The sequence below is a fragment of the Protomyctophum parallelum genome (assembly GCF_964188405.1).
Source record: "Protomyctophum parallelum genome assembly, chromosome: 18".
Lineage (NCBI taxonomy): Eukaryota > Metazoa > Chordata > Actinopteri > Myctophiformes > Myctophidae > Protomyctophum > Protomyctophum parallelum.
Genome location: NC_139716.1, coordinates 8,341,171 through 8,362,931, shown reverse-complemented (window position 1 = coordinate 8,362,931; position 21,761 = coordinate 8,341,171). Strand labels below are relative to the sequence as shown.

General features: G+C 43.8%; 1 protein-coding gene across 1 annotated transcript in view; it reads left to right on the top strand.

Annotated features, from left to right (window-relative positions):
* dnah2 (dynein, axonemal, heavy chain 2) overlaps window positions 1-21,761 on the top strand; it is a gene marked incomplete at both ends in the record, with an annotated part of 126,688 nt that overhangs the window by 36,363 nt on the left and 68,564 nt on the right. The window contains 8 exons of the mRNA XM_083789374.1: window positions 2,341-2,501; window positions 4,632-4,771; window positions 8,056-8,194; window positions 12,597-12,736; window positions 16,650-16,860; window positions 18,017-18,133; window positions 20,292-20,433; window positions 21,223-21,392. Of these exons, the coding sequence (XP_083645500.1) occupies window positions 2,341-2,501; window positions 4,632-4,771; window positions 8,056-8,194; window positions 12,597-12,736; window positions 16,650-16,860; window positions 18,017-18,133; window positions 20,292-20,433; window positions 21,223-21,392 (1,220 nt within the window). The remainder of the gene's footprint in view (window positions 1-2,340; window positions 2,502-4,631; window positions 4,772-8,055; window positions 8,195-12,596; window positions 12,737-16,649; window positions 16,861-18,016; window positions 18,134-20,291; window positions 20,434-21,222; window positions 21,393-21,761) is intronic.

Sequence of the window (21,761 nt, the reverse complement as noted above, 5' to 3'; positions counted from 1 at the left end):
CAAGCTCACAACTGGGGCTCAGGAGGTAGAGCGGCCAACTGGGAACCGGCAGGTTTCTCGTTTGATTCCGGGTTCCCCCTGAGTTAGTGTCCTTGAGCAAAGGCACTGAACCCCCAATATTGCTCCCGATGAGCAAGTTTGGTGCCTTGCATGGTTTAATCCACCGTCGGTGTATGCATGTGTGTGTGAATAGGAGAATGTAATGCACATTGTCAAACGCCTTGGATAAAGGCGCTATTACGAATCCACCATTTACCATACTTGAAATCGGGATCAGCATCGGAACCAAAAACTCTGGTCGAGCTCCATCTCCTATAGTCACATACTGAACACGTTCACTACTCTACCAAGAACCACCACACATTTGTATTTTGTACCATTCTCAGTGCAACCTAGCTCGAGGACATACACTTTTTCATGGAGAAAGGAACATATAATGTATTTTTCAGTCCCGCCAGCGGTCGTCCAGTCTCATGTTCACCATGCCTCTGTCTGACCCTTTAGGCCAGTATTAACCTCACTAACCCAATCTAGGAGTCATTTCATTAGAGCCAGATAAAGACCTTTATCTATGGCCCGGTTGGGCCAGATGACCCCCTCAGGAAGGGGTGATGTGGGAAGCTCCAATGGCTCCGGCGCCTGACCCCAGCCAAATGCTATTTGCTCGCAGCATCCTGGGTTCGAGACACACTTATTACATTGTCTTTGTGCCAAGTCCCCCCCCGCCGTCTTTCCAAGTACAAAAGAGAAAAACGACAGATTGCCTTAAAAAGTCATGTTTGAAAGAAGAAGGAAAAAAGCAAACGGGCCACTTCCAGTCTGCAGTATGACTCATCAATTTACAATTTAGGCATTTAGCAGACGCTCTTAAACCAGAGTGATTTTTACAGTAAGCAAGAACAACACATGGTAATACATCAAATGCATAGTATAGATCTTAACAGTTTGACGGCCGCTAATTGTTTAATCCAGTGTTCCACCGCGCGTAAAACGCTATACCCGACAGTTGTTTAATGCGTTTAATTTGCCGTTTAAAAATAATTAAAAAGAAACAGCCGATTTATCCGGGACCTGATGACGATGACGTCGCGTTATGATGACGAAACCGGGGGTTTGTTTCGACTACAGTGCCTCATGGAGGCGGATCCTGTAGCTCATTGTAATGGAGGAATGGCCGCTGATGATCATAACATGCCGACGGACCATTCTTCGCTGGATTTTCGTCGTTGAAAGCTGAAAATAGCGTATGTTCTAAAGGTAAACAATCTCGGCAGCGTAGAATATTTGATTAAATAGCGGGTAACGCATTTTATAATAATAATAATAATAAATGTTATTTATAAGTCGCCTTTCAGGACACTCAAGGTCGCCGTACAACAAGTTAAAAACAGTTGACACAAAACACAGTTAAAAGCAAGACGATATAGTATAGCTTGTATAGCTTGCAGCAGGAAACACAGATCAATCATAGGCCTGCCTAAACAGGTGGGTTTTAAGGTGGATTTGAAATGAGGTGATTGAGTCCATGTTTCTTATATCGGGGGGGAGGGAGTTCCAGAGGTGAGGGGCAGAGCGGCTGAAAGCTCTTGACCCCATGGTGGACAGACGGGCTGGGAGGACTTTCAGTTTGACGGAGGAGGCAGACCGAAGAGACCGGGTGGGAATGTCGACGTGAACAAGGTCAGGCAGATAAGGGGGGGGTGAGGTTATGGATGGCCTTGAAAGTATGGAGAAGGATCTTATAGTCAATGCGGAATTTGATGGGAAGCCAGTGGCGTTTATGGAGTCAAACTGTCAAACTATCATACTATATCAATCTATCATAAGTAACAGTAGAATACCTGCACATTACAACTATAAACTATAAGTATAAACACACTCATGGGTGTGTAGTTTTTTTGTTTTTGTCAGTTTTAATTAGATTTACTTTTTTTGTGTTACATGATTGAAAAGGTAAGTATTTTGTAATTAAACTTAAAAATAGAAAAAAAAAATATATATATTTTTAATTTCGAAATCAGGTCTAAATGGGTTGACTCTAACCCATTCTGAACGGGCACCCATTTTGGTGTCAGCATCATGTTATGCTTTAGCTATTGAAAAATAGCAGATCTACAAGCTCATATCGCGCCACCGAGTGGCGCGATACGAGCTTGTAGGTCTGCTATTTTTGAAAAAAATCGAACGACTGACATTTTTTGAATCTGATCTCAGGTCAGAATGGGTTAATCAGACCAGTGTGTGTGTGTCCAGTGGAAACCTTGTATGAATCTGATCTCAGGTCAGAATGGGCTAATAGCCTTGGGGTGCTGTGTGTTGTGTGTCCATGCTGGTCTCCAGACATCAAGAGGCTGTTCCGTCTGACCGGAGTGGACAACAAGCCCACCGTGTTCCTACTGAACGACTCCCACCTCTCGGACCAGTCCTTCCTGGACGACATCAACAACATCCTGAGCTCCGGAGAGGTGCCCAACCTCTACACGCAGGCCGCGTATGACGAGGTACAGTACAGTACAGTACACACTGTAGACTGCAGTGGTTCAGTATGACGAGGTACAGTACAGTACAGTACAGTACAGTACAGTACAGTACAGTACAGTACAGTACAGTACCCTTTTCATATCAATATCATATTTATTCAGCATTTGAGTTATGCCTCTCAGACTTACACAAAACTATAAAGAATGTTTTCTCATTGTTGGATAAGATGAACAGGTGAAAATATCCAATACCAAATTTTCATTCTCTAATTTTATTGACGTTGTGTAAACGAAGTAATGCTAGATGTTTAACAAAAAATGCAACTCTTGAGAGTGTAAAATTAAACCAAATGGATTTGATTTGATTTTGCACTCTCGAAAGTTAAAGATCTATTTGGTTACCAACTCTTCATCATTTATCTGGGGACCACCTGGAACCCCCTCAAGGACCACTGGTTGAATGCCACTGCTTTAGCCTGCAGCGCTCCCCCCCCGGCTCTGAGAATCACTGCTAGTAGAGCCGTAAAGATCTTCTCTTATGGGGGTCCCTAGCATATATTTTCTAATGGTGGTCTGCAGGCTAATAATGTGGGGGTCCTTGACATGAAAAAGTTTGGGAACCACTGGCAACCTTTACTATCTATCAAAAGAGATGTTTTTGGACCCACAAAAAAATAATTGAAAATCTGTCTGGAGCTGCAACATATGTGTGTTTATTTATTTTTTGCACCTGTAATGTTTTTCCATATTCCTTTTTTGCCCAAGCAACAGCTAGGGACGTAGATCAGGTTGCCTACTGTACCTCTGCTCTAATACACGTCCAAACATAGCTAATGTGTTGCTTTTTATAACAAACTGCAACAGTACAGCCAGCTGGTGTAACTGTGTTTACATTTTTTCTTGTTTATTTTATTAAAAAGTCAAAGCTCTATATTGTGATGGTAATAATTGCTGTGGTGTTTGTTCAGGTTTCTCTGTCTCCCCCGTCCATTAATAAACAATATATTTCTTTGCAGATACCAGTTTCATTCATCAGCTTCAATTTGAAAGTGTTCCAGTTCCACTTTTGTCTGCTGATTGCTCCATGTTTCATCACTTTTCACAATATCACTTTTCAGATTTCTTGTTGTTGTTGTTGCCATCGCCGGTGAAGTCAATTCCCTGTATTTTGGTGTGGTTTCTGACAGCTATATGTATGAATGAATGGTGGCTTTTTCAGGCCACGATCCTCAAATTGTAGGAGTTGAGGCATTACATTTAGCTCGACTCGGTTCCAAAGCTAAATATTATGAGAATAGCCAATCTACATTTACACACTGCTTCACGCTGCGAGGCTGAGGCATGTTATCAAATTTAGATTGAATACCAGAACACTATCTCCAAAACACAGTCAACGCACCACTAGGGCTGTTAACATTCCTCAGAAATTAAATTTGTTTGTAGGCTATAACTTATTAAATTAGATTGTTTTTGGCTTGTTTGTTTGTATAACTCGATTTGTTTTTTTGCATTCTCCCTGTCAAATAAACCTAATATTTATGTTTTTATTTGAATTATATATATATGTGTTCCCCATATTCAATGAATATTAGAGATTGGAATATTAATTTACCAGTCCTATAGTTGCCACCAGGTATTACTAAAAGTTACCTCAGTAAACACTGCCTAAACCTAACCTTATTCCTAAACGTAACCTCAGTAAACTATGCCTAAAAACCTAACCTTATTCCTAAACGTAACCTCAGTAAACTATGCCTAAAAACCTAACCTTATTCCTAAACGTAACCTCAGTAAACTATGCCTAAAAACCTAACCTTATTCCTAAACGTAACCTCAGTAAACTATGCCTAAAAACCTAACCTTATTCCTAAACGTAACCTCAGTAAACTGTGCCTAAAAACCTAACCTTATTCCAAAACTAACCTCAGTAAAACTGTGCCCAAAAACCTAACCTTATTCCTAAACGTAACCTCAGTAAAACTATGCTTAAACCTAACCTAATCCTAAACGTAACCTCAGTAAAACTATGCTTAAACCTAACCTTATTCTTAAACGTTACGTAACCTCAGTAAAACGGTGCCAAAACCTAAACCTTACCACAGTTTGAGAACCACTGGTATAGACTTTGACAGTGTTGAACATGTATTGCAGGTGTGCAACGCTGTGTCAGAGTCTGCCAGGAAAGACAAGGTGATGGACACCCCAGACTCTCTGTTCAGCTATCTGATGGAACGTGTCAGGAACAATCTGCACGTAGTGCTGTGCATGAGCCCTGTGGGGCACCTCTTCAGGTACTAAAGCACTGCCCTTCTACCACACACACACACACACACACACACACACACACACACACACACACACACACACACACACACACACACACACACACAGACACACACAGACACACACACAGGACTGTAGGACTTTAACTTAACTTGTAACATGTTCACCAGGTTATGATTCTAAACTGAATTTGTGAGTGGAAGAATATAATAAGGGTTTGTAAAGAGGGGGGTGTACCTGTGTATCACAATATTATTCCTATATTCTGTTCTCTGTTTGTTAGTACTGTTTATCTCAATGGAAAATGGATCCTCTCTCATGTACAGTATACCCATCCATTTAAGTCTCTCTCTCTCTCTCTCTCTCACGCACGCACGCACGCACGCACGCACACACACACACACACACACACACACACACACACACACACACACACACACACACACACACACACAAAAGGCTCTTCATTCCATTCAGTCACCTTGTGAAAAAGGTTTCCTAATGCAGCATTCCGTGTAGTGTGTAGCACTGCTCTGTAATGAACCACAATGCACCCAAACCGACAAAAGTAATTATATATATTATATATTTTATAAAAATCAGTGCCAGGTGTTGGTCTGCATCGCAGTGTGCACGGCAACACGTCGCGCCTGGCCATGAATCAGCGTGTTAACGGCTGACTGACGTCCCGTGTCGCTCTCTCAAATGAGGTCTGGTGAGCCGGGTGACGCCGCGGCTCCAGAGCCGAGGTGCCGCCCTAATTACACATGACAGGCTGGGTTTGTACAGCGATGGCGGGTTAGCGCGGGTTAGCGCTCAATGTATCGCTGCTGTCGCGGCAGCTAAACCTCTTATGTCCATTATTGTGCTGACTTAACGCCCTACTTGATCATAGATTGATCATACATTGATCACACACACACACACACACACACACACAGTATGCATGGACACGCACTTATTGTATTTTCTTACCCATGCTTTCTGCGTCACACGCACACCTACACCACACGATACACTGCAGTGCACCTTTGCACAGCACGCTCATACACACGTGCATGCGCGCGCACACACGCACACCTACTGTACACACCTACACACTCTGTACCTTTGTGTGCACGTAGTCATGTACACACACATTCAAGCATTATGCACACACACACACGCGCACACGCAGTAATTAGTGGACCAGGGAAGTGGTCACACATAATAGCACTAATTTGGCTGGCAGGCACCATTAGCCACAGCTAATCAGCATTGTGTGGACTGTGAGGCGGAGTGACCGACAGCCCTAGCTGGCTGCTACAGGGACCCTTATCACAGCCACCAATTAGCAAGTCTGGAAGAAAGTCACAACCATGTTCTGGTTAAGTAAAAGTAGCAATACACCACAACGTATATGCTCTTCACCTGCAAGTTTTTTCATACGTTTCTTTCGAAACTTGTAAACTGATGATGTGCTACATTGTGAGCTTGTGGATCGACTATTGTTGAATGGCCAAAATAGGGCTTAAGTGCTTAATGTACCTTTTTCTGTTGTAATATTAATCTAATCTAAGTCTCTGAAGACTAAAACTATCCAAAGACTAACTGTAGTGGACTAAAAAACAAATGGCCTCTGAGATGTCGTGGATTACAAGTATACATTTATTGGAAAATGGAAATAGTATATGTACCTCTAAATTGTACTTAATGGGTAAGACCACTTGAGGTTTGGGTTGTTTTCTTACCTTATCATGGGCAAACTAGTCCATTCCATGAGTTATTTCGCTCCCTTGTGTTGTTTATTAGCAATTTTAAGATATAAAAATATTCGCTCATTGACTTCCATTGTAGCGGGGAAACAGCTCTCAAAGTCACTCTTTTAGCACATCAACGAACACAACAAAGGCTGATTCTGACAGTTTATGACATCAGGAAAACTCATGCGGTTTTATTTTTAATAAATAATATCAATTTTGTCTTGTTTTGACTAATTTGTGTAGAAAGAAGATCCGGTATATGCCTATGCCGACCGAAAAACGATCTGATAGGACCAAACTAAAACTGTACACCCACTCCTGAAGCGTAAAATGCCAGGGATGTAAACAAATGGTTTTGATGTCGTCCGCTTGTCGCTAAAAACATACACAATGGACGTGTTTGAGGGAGACACTTTAGAAGACACTTTAGAAGAAGTGTCTGTGTGTGGGACTGCTATACTGCGAGGCTGCAGCTGGGTGCATCTCAAACAGCGTGGAGACTTGTTTACAAACGAAACCTCGCAAGACGTCCCCGCGAGAGTTGGGAACGCCACAGTAGCCTACTGCTTCAGTATATCTCCAACCAAAATTGTAACTTTATAAATCTATCTTAAAAGATGAAAATAAAACCCTGATGTGATAAACTGTTAGAATCAGCTTTTGTTGCGTTCGATTATGTGCTAAAAGTAAAACTTTGAGAGCTGTTTCCCTGTTACAAAGGAAGTCAATGAGCGACTATTTTTTGTTCTTAAATTGCTAATAAACACCACAACGGAGCGAAATAACTCATGGAATGGACTAGTTTGCCCATTATAAGGTAAGTACAGTAATTGAGTGAATGTACTCGGTTACGTTCTCCACCAGTTGTTAGCATGTCTCTCGGCCCCAGACGGAATCTGTCTTTTGTTAGAGGTGCCACATTTAAATTGGATTTAGTTAAAGAGGTGTTTGTCTCCCGCTGAGTAATGGCTAGTGCTTCTCAAACTGGGGGTCCGGGGACCGTCACGGGTCATTGAGGGGGGTTCCAGGGCCAAACCGCTCAGCTAAATGAGGAACAGTTAAAACATTTAATAAGGCCTATTTAGTCAATGTATGGTCCGTATGTAACATTTTGAAACGAGTGATAGTCTATTCCACTGGTTCTCAAACTTTTTCATGGCAAGGACTCCCAATGAGTTTAAAATATATGCTGTACTACATTCAAATACTTGCACACATATCTTCACAATTAAAAAAGATGATATTGATAATACATTTCTGAATGAAATACACAAAAAATAGACCGTAACGGTACTATATGTTTTTCAATTAGCAGAACCTTCTCAATCGGACGCTTTCTATGTAAGCACTATCTGTGGACGGGTCCTGAATGTAATGTACGATGTGCCTGCTGCGTGTGTGTGTTCTGAATGTAATGTACGGTGTGTGTGTGTGTGTGTGTGTTCTGAATGTAATGTAATGTAATGTAATGTAATGTAATGTAATGTAATGTGTAATGTGTGTGTGTGTGTGTGTGTGTGTGTGTGTGTGTGTGTGTGTGCCAACAACAGGACCCGTGTCCGTCAGTACCCTGCCCTGGTCCACTGCACCACCATGGACTGGTTCTGTGACTGGCCCGGGGACGCTCTGCTGGAGGTGGCCCACAGACACCTCCACCAGCACCACCAGGCCCTAGGGGCCACGGAGGGGGTGAGTCAGACGCACGCACACACACACACACACACACACACACACACACACACACACACACACACACTTTTTTTTTGTGGCTTTTGCCTTTATTTTATATTTTTGGGGAGAGAGATGGAGGGGGGGGGGTGACATGCAGTAAAGGCCGTCAGGATCGGGAGTTGAACCCGCGGCACACTGCCAGACTGGATTACCAGCCAAGGTGCCTGGACCGCTGAGCCATGGCCCAGGCCACACAGAGAGTTTATTGCGAGACGTGCATTAATCCGAGGCCTTGAACACTGTGATGCAGCCAAATGTGTCGGTTAAAAATTTTACCGGCTGCCTTTTCCCGCCTTCATTTTGATTGAGAGACCCCCTCCCCTAACCAGTGGTGGACGAGGTATACTCAAAGTAAATACCTCAAGTCCTCAAAAGTACAAATTACGAAGCACATTCCTTAGTCTTTGGTATTTTGTGTATTGACATTTTTGAACATTTCAGAACTTTTCCCAAGGCTTCCAAAATAGTGAAAATAGCCGATCTGCAACCGCCTATTTCCCCTATATTTGAAATAGGCCTTAATTCATGATGTGGTCACTGGTTATGTTTAGGTCCCAATAAGAGTCCCAAGCTCGCAAAAAAACTGGACTTAAAAAGTACTTAAGTACAGGTTGGCTACTCTGGTAAATGCATTTAGTCACTGTCCAACCGGTCCCTTTAACGTACCGTACCGCGACCTTTGAGAGGCTTTATGTAAACCAGCTGGCCCGGCAAAGACCCAAGGCTAGCTGTCTCATCAGTGCAGAGGCCTTTGAATGGGAAAGTAGCTTTTCTCTTTAAAGCATCACACTGCCCAGCTAGGTCTCACCAACCTGAACCGACCCTGAAGCGGTGCAATTGGGACACGGTGCCTCTCTCTCTCTCTCTCTCTCTCTCTCTTCTCTTTTTTTCACCCATGCTTTTCCACGCCGGAGACCTTTTCATTTTCGTGTCCAGTGAGCAGGACTTTAATTACATCTGGAAGCCACTCCAGAGCTGCTTTCACATTAGGTTTGATAGACCTTTTTACAGCCGGGGTCGTGCGCTCTCAATGCTATAGCGTTCTGTCTGTATAGCCATATGGCTGTTTCTTTTTTTTCTTCGTCTCCTATAATTCATAATAAAGAACTTTGTTGAAAGAAACCCACAAAAACATGTTCCGTTCGGTTGTTGTTGTTGCGTTAACAGCCTTGTACGCGGGGCACTTCATGCGGTTTCGAATGTGAGTCACAAACTGCTCTTCACATTGCATTTGTTGAGCGAGGTCAATACGACGGTATTGACCTCGTAAATTGATTATGGGAACATATTTGTGGAACGTGGATTTGTGGATTCATTGAAGAGCACTCATGCGTCGCCTCACATCAGCTCAAAATGGACCCATGGAGAATGGACCCATATACCAAGTAAAAATAACTCAAGCCCTCAGTCCGTAGTTTGTTCGACAACCTTTTGATGCCATTGTGGATGGGATATTTTCACAATTTGGTTTAACAATATTTTGTATACTGGAAGGTTTTCCGTCTAATAAATTAGGAAGCCATGCAGGTTAATGTGGTTAAATTACATCTAAGCAAACTTTAGTTACTATAGTTACTTTGTAGATTTACAAATTCATACTGTAAGTCCAATGATTTTCTAAACTCATTGAAAGCAGTCTGTTTCTAATTTTGTCCTTCTGATGGATGCGGACAGTCAGAGACCATCATTTTCATTTTATTTAATGTAATATAATTAAGTCCATGCATGGAATCCATGAAATGCATGAATGGAATAATTAATTGTGTAGATCGTCTTTTGATCCTTTTGCCCTCTGCGGCGAGTCGTCTTTTGACGTCTTTTTTAGGGCCGGGACTAATTGCGATTAATTTAGATTAATTAACTACGGAAAAATTAATCGCGATTAACTACAGATAAATTAATCGCACCTTTTTTTTCACCGCGGAACGTTTCTCACTGGGCGCTTTTCTATAGTACTGAAAACTGGAAATAATAAAAAGTCACCCCATTTTGTGTTGCCTAGAACTGGAGTTCTGACAAAAAACAGTAACAATATGAAGTAAGTACAGCTTTGTGATGTCACTGAGATGTACTTGTTACTGTTACTAAAAAAAATTCAGACCTCCAGTTCTAGGCAATGGGGTGACTTTTTATTATTATTTCCACAACAGGTATATTAATGACAGTAAAATGTTGAAAATGAGTGGTATCCTGTAGTCACTATTCATTGATTCACTAGGATACCAATTACCAAAAAACATTTACTGTTCTCGGGTTGAATATTGATATGCGATTAAAATGCGATTAATCTAGATTAATTAATCGCAAAGCCTCTGATTAATTAGATTAATTTTTTTAATCGAGTCCCAGCTCTAGTCTTTTTTTTATATTTATTGATTACGTTTCATAGCGCTGTTCTGCCACCGTTGTATCGCTCCGGTTGCCGTGCGACTGAAGTAAACAGGAAAAAAGTGAAATCAGGGGAAAGATGTGAAAAGTTGGCGCGTTGCTATGGGAACGGATTTTTTTAGAATACATTCATCTGAGATTATTTTTCCATGCTGCATTTTTGATCAAAACAAGATTTATTTGTGGCTCAGAACTAAAGTGTTTATGATCGCGGTTACAAAATGTATGTTTTGGGTGAATTAAATTAATTTCAATTACATTCCCGGGACACGTTGCATAGCCGATTTTACACTTCCGGTTTTCCGTTTCAGAGTAAACGGCTTCTGAAATTGACCTATAGCTAAGCCCCTCCCAAAACTGCTATGGTCCAATCACAGCTAAGCATAACATGGATTAGAGACGCACATATTTTTACAGTGCATATGGCAGGCCTTGTTGACGGATTTGGAAGAGATTTTGAAGGACTGGTTCCAAAAAAAAACAGTGTAAAAATCCATGATATTTACATTGGAATGAATGAGCCCGGCTGGAAAGTGTCCAAGTGGGAGTGTCCAAGTGGGAGAGGGCGGGCCTTAGCTAAAGGTGAATTAGATGGTTCTCCGTTGACATTCTCAAGTACGAATCCAGCCACTGGATGGGAGCGATAGCGGCGAATGAGTTAAAGGTATATTCAGTGATTTCACTTAATTCAAATATCACTTTTTTTTCTTCTTATTTTGTGATAATCCTCTCTACTATAGAGTGTGCTGACCATATAATGAGTTCCTCCCTATCCCCAGTGAACCGCAGCGGTCAAAAAAACCCTAGTTTCCATTTTGTTGGTCCTTCATTTGGTCATGGGTGAGAAAGTCTTCATCCAATCAGGATAGAGGAGGCCTTCCTCCAATCAGAATCGAGCTGGGCGGGCCTTGGTGTGCGTGCTGTTGGCCTGTTGCACTTTGTGCACATCTTGTTATGTTTTTTTTCTCCAAATCACTGAATGCTCCTTTAAATCAAGCAACCTAGAAACGGTCGGCCAGGGGGGTGTCCGTCCCTTCAAAGTTAAGTGGCGTAATAATCTCCCCGCAACACCATCATGAGTGAAAGAGTTTTATTTGCAAGGCAATACTATGTCATTTATGCATTAGTATAAGTGTCTTTCACTTGTGCATCTGTTTATTTCGGCAGGTGGCTATAACCCCATTGACTCGACAATTCCCTTTTGGCATAATCGTATATGCGTCTAGCCGCCTGGATGATACCTCCTTATCTAACGCCCTTCATTAACTCCTGGCGCTGAAGTGAATGTAGATTAAATTTCAGGCTGTCCCCAGGCAGCTAAATGACTGATACTTAAGAACCACATTGACCCGTATGTGTCTACTCTGTATGGAAATAGGACTGCGGCTGTTATTATTATCGTATCAATTATTCTGTAGATTACTTTTCCGATTATTTGAATTATCGAGAAGCGAAATTGTACATACACACATCAACCAATCACGTAACCACTTATCTTCTTGTTCATATCCTCATTTATATGATTAAAAATAGCGATCTTGCAAATGGACCTTTTTAACTGCCCGATAGATTTTGAATCGATTGTTTTATTAACCCATTCTGACCGGGCACCCATATTGGTGTTGGCATCATGTTATGCTTTAGCTATTGAAAAATAGCAGATCTACAAGCTCATATCGCGCCACCGAGTGGCGCGATACGAGCTTGTAGGTCTGCTATTTTTTGAAAAATCGAAGAACGACTGACATTTTTAGAATCTGATCTCAGGTCAGAATGGGTCGATCAGACCAGTGTGTGTCCGGTGGAAACCTCGTGTGAATCTGATCTCAGGTCAGAATGGGTTAAATGAATGATTACTGATTTATTTTATTCATCTTTTATAATTGCGTGTGCTTGTGCGTGTGTGTGTGTGTGTGTGTGCGCGCGCGTGTGTGTGTGTGTGTGTGTGTGTGTGTGTGTGCGCATGCTACAGATCCTGACCAAGGTGTTGGACGTGTGTGTGACGGTGCACCAGTCGGTGGGCCACTCCACCCAGAGGATGAGTCTGGAGCTGAGGAGACCCAACTACGTCACCCCCGCCCACTACCTGGAGCTGGTGTCTGGATACAGCAGGTGAGCATCCTCAGTTTTAGTTTTTTTTTTTATCCCACGATTTTGCAACCCATTTTTTCACCCAGTGTCAATTATCTAATGTAGTCCTGTACACTTCCTCTGCCAACCTGGGGGGGGGGGGAGCGGACTGACCTCATGCTTCCTTCTATGCATGAGGAGTCCAAGCTGCTTCTTTTCACCTGACAGGGGAGAGTTTCCCCCGGCCGGATGTAGCGTGTGGAAGGAAAACGTTATTCCGACCTGTTCCTTTCCCCTCCATCAGGCGCCCTGGCTGGACAGGGGGAGGTAGTTTAGAGACCAGGATTACTGCATGTTTTTTGTGAGGGTACCTACCCAGTACCCTATAGGGGACACGGGGAGAACATGCAAACTCCACAGAGAAAGGCCCTTTCGCCAACCCTGCCTTCCACCGTTATATAAAATTCGCCCCTTGGTAATTCTGGCCTAATAATAAATTATAACAATCAGAAGGCGGAGAGAAAAACAGTCTTTCTCTTTGGAAACTAGCTAATTAGAGGCCAGTCTGTTTTCTTTTTTGAAGGTTGAAGGTTAGCAATGAGTGACTCGCCTGCAGCGGACTCGAATGTTTTGCTTAACCCACTTGGCGCCATTGGCATCTGTAAAATAATTGTAGTGGAGTAAAAAATACAATATTTGCCTGTGAGATTGGAGTATTGGAGTAGAAGTATAAACTTATCAAAAACGGAAATACCGGTACTCAATAAAGCAAAAGCACTTCAAATGTGTTCTTATGTATACAGTAGAGTACTTAGTTAGAGTTCCTAGTTACTTTACACCACTACCTACAGTGGAGGAAATAATTATTTGATCCCCTGCTGATTTTGTAAATTTGCCCTAATTATGCCTATTTTTATGGTACTTTTACAGATAGAGACAGAATATCAACAAAAAAGTCCAGAAAAAAACATTATATAAAGGTTATAAATTAAATTCCATTTGATCAGGTGAAATAAGTATTTGATCCCCAAGCACATCATGACAACCCTTGTTGGCAAGCACAGAAGTCAGACGTTTCTTGTAGTTGGTCACCAGGTTTGCACACACCTCAGGAGGAATTTTGGTCCACTCCTTTTTACAGATCCTCTCCAAATCCTGAAGGTTTCGAGGCTGTCGCTTGGCAACTCGAAGCTTCAGCTCCCTCCACAGATTTTCTATGGGATTAAGGTCTGGAGACTGGCTAGGCCGCTCCATGACCTTAATGTGCTTCTTCTTGAGCCACTCCTTTGTTGCCTTGGCCGTATGTTTTGGGTTGTTGTCATGCTGGAAGACCCATCCACGACCCATCTTCAGTGCTCTGGTTGAGGGAAGGAGGTTCTTGTCCAAAATCTTACCGTACATGGCCCCGTCCATCAACCCCACAACGCGGTGAAGTTGTCCTGTACCCTTAGCAGAGAAACACCCCCAAAGCATAATATTCCCACCTCCATGCTTGACGGTGGGGATGGGGTTCTGGGGTTTGTATTCAGCATTCCTCTCCCTCCAAACATGACGAGTCGAGTTGATGCCAAAGAGTTAAATTTTGGTCTCATCTGACCACATTACCTTCTCCCAAGCCTTCTCAGAATCATTTAGGTGTTCATTGGCAAACTTCAGACGGGCCTGTACATGTGTCTTCTTGAGCACGGGGACCTTGCGGGCACTGCAGGATTTCAATCCATTACGGCGTAATGTGTTTCCAATGGTTTTCATCCCCACCGTCAAGCATGGAGGTGGGAATATTATGCTTTGGGGGTGTTTCTCTGCTAAGGGTACAGGACAACTTCACCGCGTTGTGGGGTTGATGGACAGGGCCACGTACGGTTAGATTTTGGACAAGAACCTCCTTCCCTCAACCAGAGCACTGAAGATGGGTCGTGGATGGGTCTTCCAGCATGACAACAACCCAAAACATACGGCCAAGGCAACAAAGGAGTGGCTCAAGAAGAAGCACATTAAGGTCATGGAGCGGCCTAGCCAGTCTCCAGAACTTAATCCCATAGAAAATCTGTGGAGGGAGCTGAAGCTTCGAGTTGCCAAGCGACAGCCTCGAAACCTTCAGGATTTGGAGAGGATCTGTAAAAAGGAGTGGACCAAAATTCCTCCTGAGGTGTGTGCAAACCTGGTGACCAACTACAAGAAACGTCTGACTTCTGTGCTTGCCAATAAGGGTTTCTCCACCAAGTATTAAGTCATGATGTGCTTGGGGATCAAATACTTATTTCACCTGATCAAATGGAATTTAATTTATAACCATAAAAATTATAGACCGCTCATTTCTTTGTATTAGGCATAATTAGGGCAAATTTACAAAATCATCAGGGGATCAAATAATTATTTCCTCCACTGTGCAACCACACATACTGTATGTAAACCAGGGCCAGACATTTGTACTGTGCACAACACAGAGCACAGAGACTATAATATGTGAGCCAAGCCAAAATTAATTAATGGCTAAAAATCAGTATGCAGGCTTGGCTGAAAACGTGCGCTGGACTTTGTTCTGGACTTTGACTTTGATTTCTGAGATCTCTCTCATCTGCTAGAGAGTCGCGTGAAAGTAATAATGAGCATAATGCCCCTCCCTCGCGCTGGCTGGCCGACGGTCTCTCTCTCTCTCTCTCACCCCCAACGTGATTAAATCCCTGCTGTTTCTGCACCTCCCGTGTCTGTTCTCCAGGCCCAAATAAAAATGGCCACCGGCCCCGCTAAATATGAACATTTGGTCTAATTAAAATTTCAAAGGTGCTTGGGGAATTGTCGACTTCTCTTGGAACAGGAATGGTACATGAACAAACACATCATAATCATAATAATCCGGTCCACGCTCTATTTTCTTTCTAAAATAGAGTATATATATATATATCTTCTTTCATGTACGGTGTATTAGATCAGCCATTTGTACGTCATCTGGACGACAAAGTGTAGTAAATTAAAATGCACAGTTTTTTTTTACTTCAGCCTTCGTTAGCCTCAAACCACAAGACCAGCTCAGTGGCCTTGTGGTTTGAGTGTTCGCCCTGAGACTGGGAGGTCGGGTTCGATCGGGGTCATACCAAAGACTGGGACCCAGTGCCTCCCTGCTTGGCACTCAGCATTAACCCATTCTGACCTGAGATCAGATTCATACGAGGTTTCCACTGGACACACACTGGTCTGATGAACCCATTCTGACCTGAGATCAGATTCAAAAAATGTCAGTCGTTCTTCGATTTTTCAAAAATAGCAGACCTACAAGCTCGTATCGCGCCACTCGGTGGCGCGATATGAGCTTGTAGATCTGCTATTTTTCAATAGCTAAAGCATAACATGATGCTGACACCAAAATGGGTGCCCGGTCAGAATGGGTCAAGGGTTGGATTGGGGTCCCTGCGTCATGTCCAGGGGGTGTAGCCTACTTGTACATCAAGCTGCCTCACGCTACAGAAACAGTAGATATAGGGCTCCATTTTTGTCACCGCTAAACCCCTTATCCCTAAACTTCTTTGCCTTTTTTTTTTTTACTATTTTGAAAAACATTTTTCAATAGTTCAACTAGCCAATCTCCATTGACACGTTCTGACCTTATATAGACTGGCCATTTTAACTATTCAAAAATGCATGTGACGAAAATGGAGACCATAGGCTCCTGCCCTATGCCCATAGAGGGCATAAGGCTTACTTAGTTAGTTACATTCCACGACTGCCATTTGCCATTTAACTACATATAGACAGACACATGTACACAGAGGACATCGGTGCGTACTGTTGCTGTGACGGTGACGATGTCCACCCATGCAGGCTGCTTTCAGAGAAGCACAGTGAGCTTTGTTTGTCCACCCATGCAGGCTGCTTTCAGAGTAGCAGTGAGCTGTGCTTTGTCCACCCATACAGGCTGCTGTCAGAGTAGCAAAGTGTGTTTTGTCCACCCATACAGGCTGCTTTCAGAGAAGCACAGTGAGCTGGGAGAGCAGGCGGACAAGCTTCGCTCGGGCCTGCTGAAGATAGACGACACGCGCTCCAAGATGGAGGCCATGTCCCTGCAGCTGACCGCCGCCAAGAAGAACATTGCCGACTTCCAGAAGCAGTGCGACGAGTACCTGGACGTCATCGTCACGCAGAAGAAGGAGGCGGACGAACAGCATAAGGTAACTGACCAGTAAGGCGGCCTGAGGGCGAGAAGCGTGCACGCATCCGCCTGGGCTTAACTCTGGTTTTCGCCGGCTGCCGGGCGCGGCTGCACTAATGACTTTGGGGCAGTGCCCGTCTTGAGTTTAAATGGACAGGTATCAGTCAGAAGGGAGACATCGAAGAGGAGGGATGGATGGGGAAGGATCAACAGAAGGAATGTCAGCACACGTCAGCTCCATATATGGATATCTAAGGGTTTGAATAATCGTATGGTAATTAGTCGAGTAAAATTAGACCAGCACTGGCCCGGGCGGCTGGCGTAGCCGTCTGGGCACCTTGTCTGGTAATCCAGTCTTCATGTAATCCGCAAGTTAAGATCATTATCTGTTGCTCCTCATCTTCTTTTATTATTGTACAAAAGCATTATCCAACCTATTCTGTTGTACTGTTCCGCATGTTTTTACCCATGCCTAACAGAAACAAACTTTTCAGTATTACCCGTATTGCTTCCAAGATTATTGGACTTCCCACACCAACACTTTCTGATATGAACAATAATGCCATCACACGGCTAGCCCTCTCAATATCACGTGACACTGATCATCCCCTGTATCGCTTCTTCAACCTCATGCCATCAGGACAAAGATACAGAACCTTACCCTGGAAAAGGGTCCGTTTCAGTAGGAGTTTAGTCCCCTCAGCCATCGCGGCATTAAACAAACTGCCCCGCCGATAGGAGGGTTTCTGTACACAGTGGGGAACTCATGTTTTTGTATTTTTGTCTTAGTGTAATGTTTTTCTGTACTATGTGCTGCTTTTGTTGTTGGTGTTGAACAGACCTGTGAAGATGAATATCCTTCGGGACAATAAAGATTATTATTATTAGTCTGGCAGTGTGCCGCGGGTTCGACTCCCGATCCCGACGGACTTTACTGCATGTCACCCACTCTCTCCCCATTTCCTGTCAGCCTATTCCTCTATAAATACATTAATAAATTAAGGGGAAAGCCAAAAAAAATATTACATTTCAACATTTCAGGTGACTAAAATACAAATACAGCATGAAAACTACTTGTATGCTCTCCTTTATGTGGACATGAATCGTGTGTGTGTGTGTGTGTGTGTGTGTGTGTGTGTGTGTGTGTGTGTGTGTGTGTGTGTGTGTGTGCGCAGGTGGTGAGCGCCCACAGCGAGAAAATTGCGGCGGAGGAGGTGAAGTGTAAGACGATGGCTGACAATGCCCAGCGCGACCTGGAGGTGGCGCTCCCCGCACTGGAGGAAGCCATGAAGGTGTGGCATGTCACTAAAGAGTCAAATCTCCCAATATAGTACCTCAATTTCAGTCGTTCTCAAAGGACTTAATATTATGCAGCCTATTTGCATTGTGAGCTTGTAGATCGGCTATTTTCAAATGGACGAAATATATACAGGGCTGAAGTATGTTTTGTCATAATAACCAAAATCTACAAAGTAACTAGTACTATTTACTTGAGTAAATGTACTTAGTTTAGGCTACTTTCCACCACTGGCGCGGAGTGTTTGGCGGGAGGAGTTGGACGAAAGCACTGCGTCGTCCCGGTGGGGGCTCCTCGCTGGCAGCGAGGAGACAGTAGGATGCGACAGCAGTGACAGCAACACTGAAATATGTGTGGAGAGGAATTATTGGGCCTAACAACTAAATCGGAGTTAGAGTATTGAGATTGGGCTACTGTCTGTGTCACGTTGTCAACTCGAGACCCTCCAGGATGCGTCTTTGTGTCTTTCGATGGGTTTTTATGTGCAGCCTGTGTCTGTCTAATTGCCTCCAATTCCCATGTTTGATTGATGCTTGATCAATTAAGACTTTGTACATCTGCTGTGGCATGTGTTTGCCTGGCCTCATCCAGCTGGGAAGTAATGTTGTTCAGTGGTGTAACAGAACTCTCCAAGCAGACACAGGGAGGCCCACCTTCTGAGCATACTGGAGGTCAATGAAGCTCTCATTGGCCCTGGAGTCGATACAAGCTGGAACGGTGAGTGTCTGTCCCTGCCAGACGAGAGTGACAGGGAATCTGGCAACCACTGGCTAGGAAGAAGTAGTGAGGCAGCTCACCAGAAAACCCAGAGTAGATGAAACTACGCCCCCTGGTGGCCGGGAAGAGGACACCTTTGGGTGCAGAATGGGACAGGAACGAACAGTATGCGCTGAGTTGAATACATACAGAGTCCATGTAGTCCGCGGTGCTCACGCTCAGCCGGAGATAAGCGACCCCTGGAAGTCGCATGGATTCGGCCCAGTTGCATGGCGTCCTCCTCAGTGGGACTGGAGAAGGCAGATGGAACTTGCTCGGGCCGAGTGAGACGGGCGCGGGGGGGGGGGGGGGGTGGGGCTGACAGCAGCATGATGCTGGGAAGCCCTCTCACGCTGACCGTTAGCGTGAGAGGGCTTCCCAGCGGTATGCTTGAAACGGCAGGCGGCCGTGATACTCCAAAACTTGTCCCTGAGCCTGGAGTGGAGAGAGAGTTGGCAGCTTTGCCTTCCATGCTGGCTGGGTCGAGTTGGCCAGTGCTTACTGTTATGACTCGAGTGTGGTGTGACCCAAAAGCACAACAAGGAGAGGCGAAGCATAGTTAAAGCCCACCGGGGCAGAATCTTTATTCACAAACACCGGGGGGGCAAAGAAAGAGAGACCAGGGGTCCGTAGGCTGCTCCACAGAGCTCAGGTCCCGGACACACTGTAGAGGAGAGGAGAAGGGGGGTCAGTGGCAGGTTCACAGAGGGGAGAATATGGCACAGTGGGCCTGGGGTGGGGGGCAGTGGGGGGCAGTGGCTCAGGGGTAGAGTGACCGGATGGGAACCGAAAGGTTCCCAGTTTGAACCCGGGATCCCCCAGAGTCGGTGTCGAAGTGTCCTTGAGCAAGACACAGAACCCCTAATTGCTCCCGATGTGCAGGTTGGTGCCTTGCATGGTTTCCTCCGGCATCGGTTATGTGAATGTGTGTGTGAGTGGTCACTGTGAATGTAATGCACAATCTATGTAAAGCGCCTTTGATAAAGGCGCTATATATATGCACCATTTACCACAGTATAGTAACACAGTAACACACACAGTAACTGAGAACCTATGTCTGGCTGGCTGGCTCTTGTAGCCTCATCAGCTGATTGCAGACAACGCTCAGGTGGGGTGAGGTTGTAACTGGGACACGGGTGTGCTGAGAGGTGCTCTGCCTTAGCTTTTAACCAGTTTAACCATTATTTTATACTTTAGCTATTGAAAAACAGCAGATATACATATTATTATATTACATTAAACATATTTTCAGATAGGGGTCAGTGGCTAGTTATCATTTTTCCTTGACATTAAATAGTTGAAAGAATGATATAGAAACTGTCAGAAAATGACTTAGAAGACACTTTGTAGATTCTGGTCTCAGGTCTCAATGAAAAAAACATTCTACCTCCCCACAGGCCCTGGAGTCTCTGAACAAGAAGGACCTGACGGAGATCAAGTCGTACGGGCGTCCGCCCACGGCGGTGGAGACGGTGATGATGGCCGTGATGACCCTCCTGGGCAAGGAGCCCACCTGGGCCGAGGCCAAGAGGCAGCTTGGTGAGAGATGGACGCGTGGACGGATGCAGTGTCGACTAAAGGCCTATTCATACTCTTGTTTTTGGTGATAAGTGACCACCGACGTCACATCACAGTTTTTTACTAACCACTGTTTCGTTGGTCACCTTATCACCTAAAACTGTATATGAATACACATTAAAACGGACGAGAAATGTTCGTCGACTACCACTTTTTCACTGACGAAAACGAAATAATGACTAGGCTACAGTATGACGACGAGAATACTGTAAGACTAAATATAGTGGCAATTTCATCAACAAATAAAAACTAGACTATAAAAGTTAGGGAGGGCCTAGTGTAGAACAGATCCAGTAGAATTAAAGGTATATTCAGTGATTTCACTCAAAAAACCTTAGGTTTCGTTTTTGGCTGGGACCTAAGCCTTTCATCCAATCAGGATACAGAGCCAAAAACGAAACCTAAGGTTTTTTGACCCCCAGGGGTTAACTGGGGACAGGGAGGAACTCCTTATATGGTCAGCACACTCTATAGTAGAGAGGATTATCACAACAAAACAAAAAAATAAGTGATTATTTGAATTACCGTAAGTGAAATCACTGAATATACCTTTAAGACACAAAAGTACTCAATTGTGTTACGGGCACTTTCTGCTCTCATGGCAACTTAAATTGTCTAATGTTAATTTGCTGCTCTGAGGGCAGTTTTTTAATGCTGCTCTCAGGACAGCCTAAATGCTATACATACAACCATGTTAAGCGTGTATTTTTAATATTATTTTATTTTAATCAATGCATTGACCTGCTACAGGCGAGGGCAACTTCATCAACACCCTGGTGCACTTTGACAAGGACAACATATCGGACCTGGTGCTGAGGAAGATCGCCCAGTACTGCTACCAGTCGGACTTCCAGCCGGACATCATCGGCAGAGTGTCGCTGGCTGCCAAGTCCCTCTGCATGTGGGTCAGAGCCATGGAGGTGAGCACAATCAGCTTTATTCACATCACAGTTAAAAAAGTGGGTGATTTTATTTTTGTGCATAGTTCCCATAGTATTGTTTTTTTTCCCAAGAAAAGAGAGAGGGTATAGAAGAGAGGTGGTGGGGCAAGGAGACACAAAACGTATAACTAAAGGGGTTCCCCTCACATCAGATCCATTACAAAAGCGTTTTTTTTAGCTTTGTTTGTTTTTTTAGCTTCACCACAAAAAGTACAACTAAAAGCACTGTTGATTCTGTCGACTAAAACTATGACCAAAAATGTCCGTCAATGACCTTTTTTCACTTAAAAAATTAAACAAGAACTAATCTGTGATGACCAAAACTAAGACTACATTTATTGGCAATTT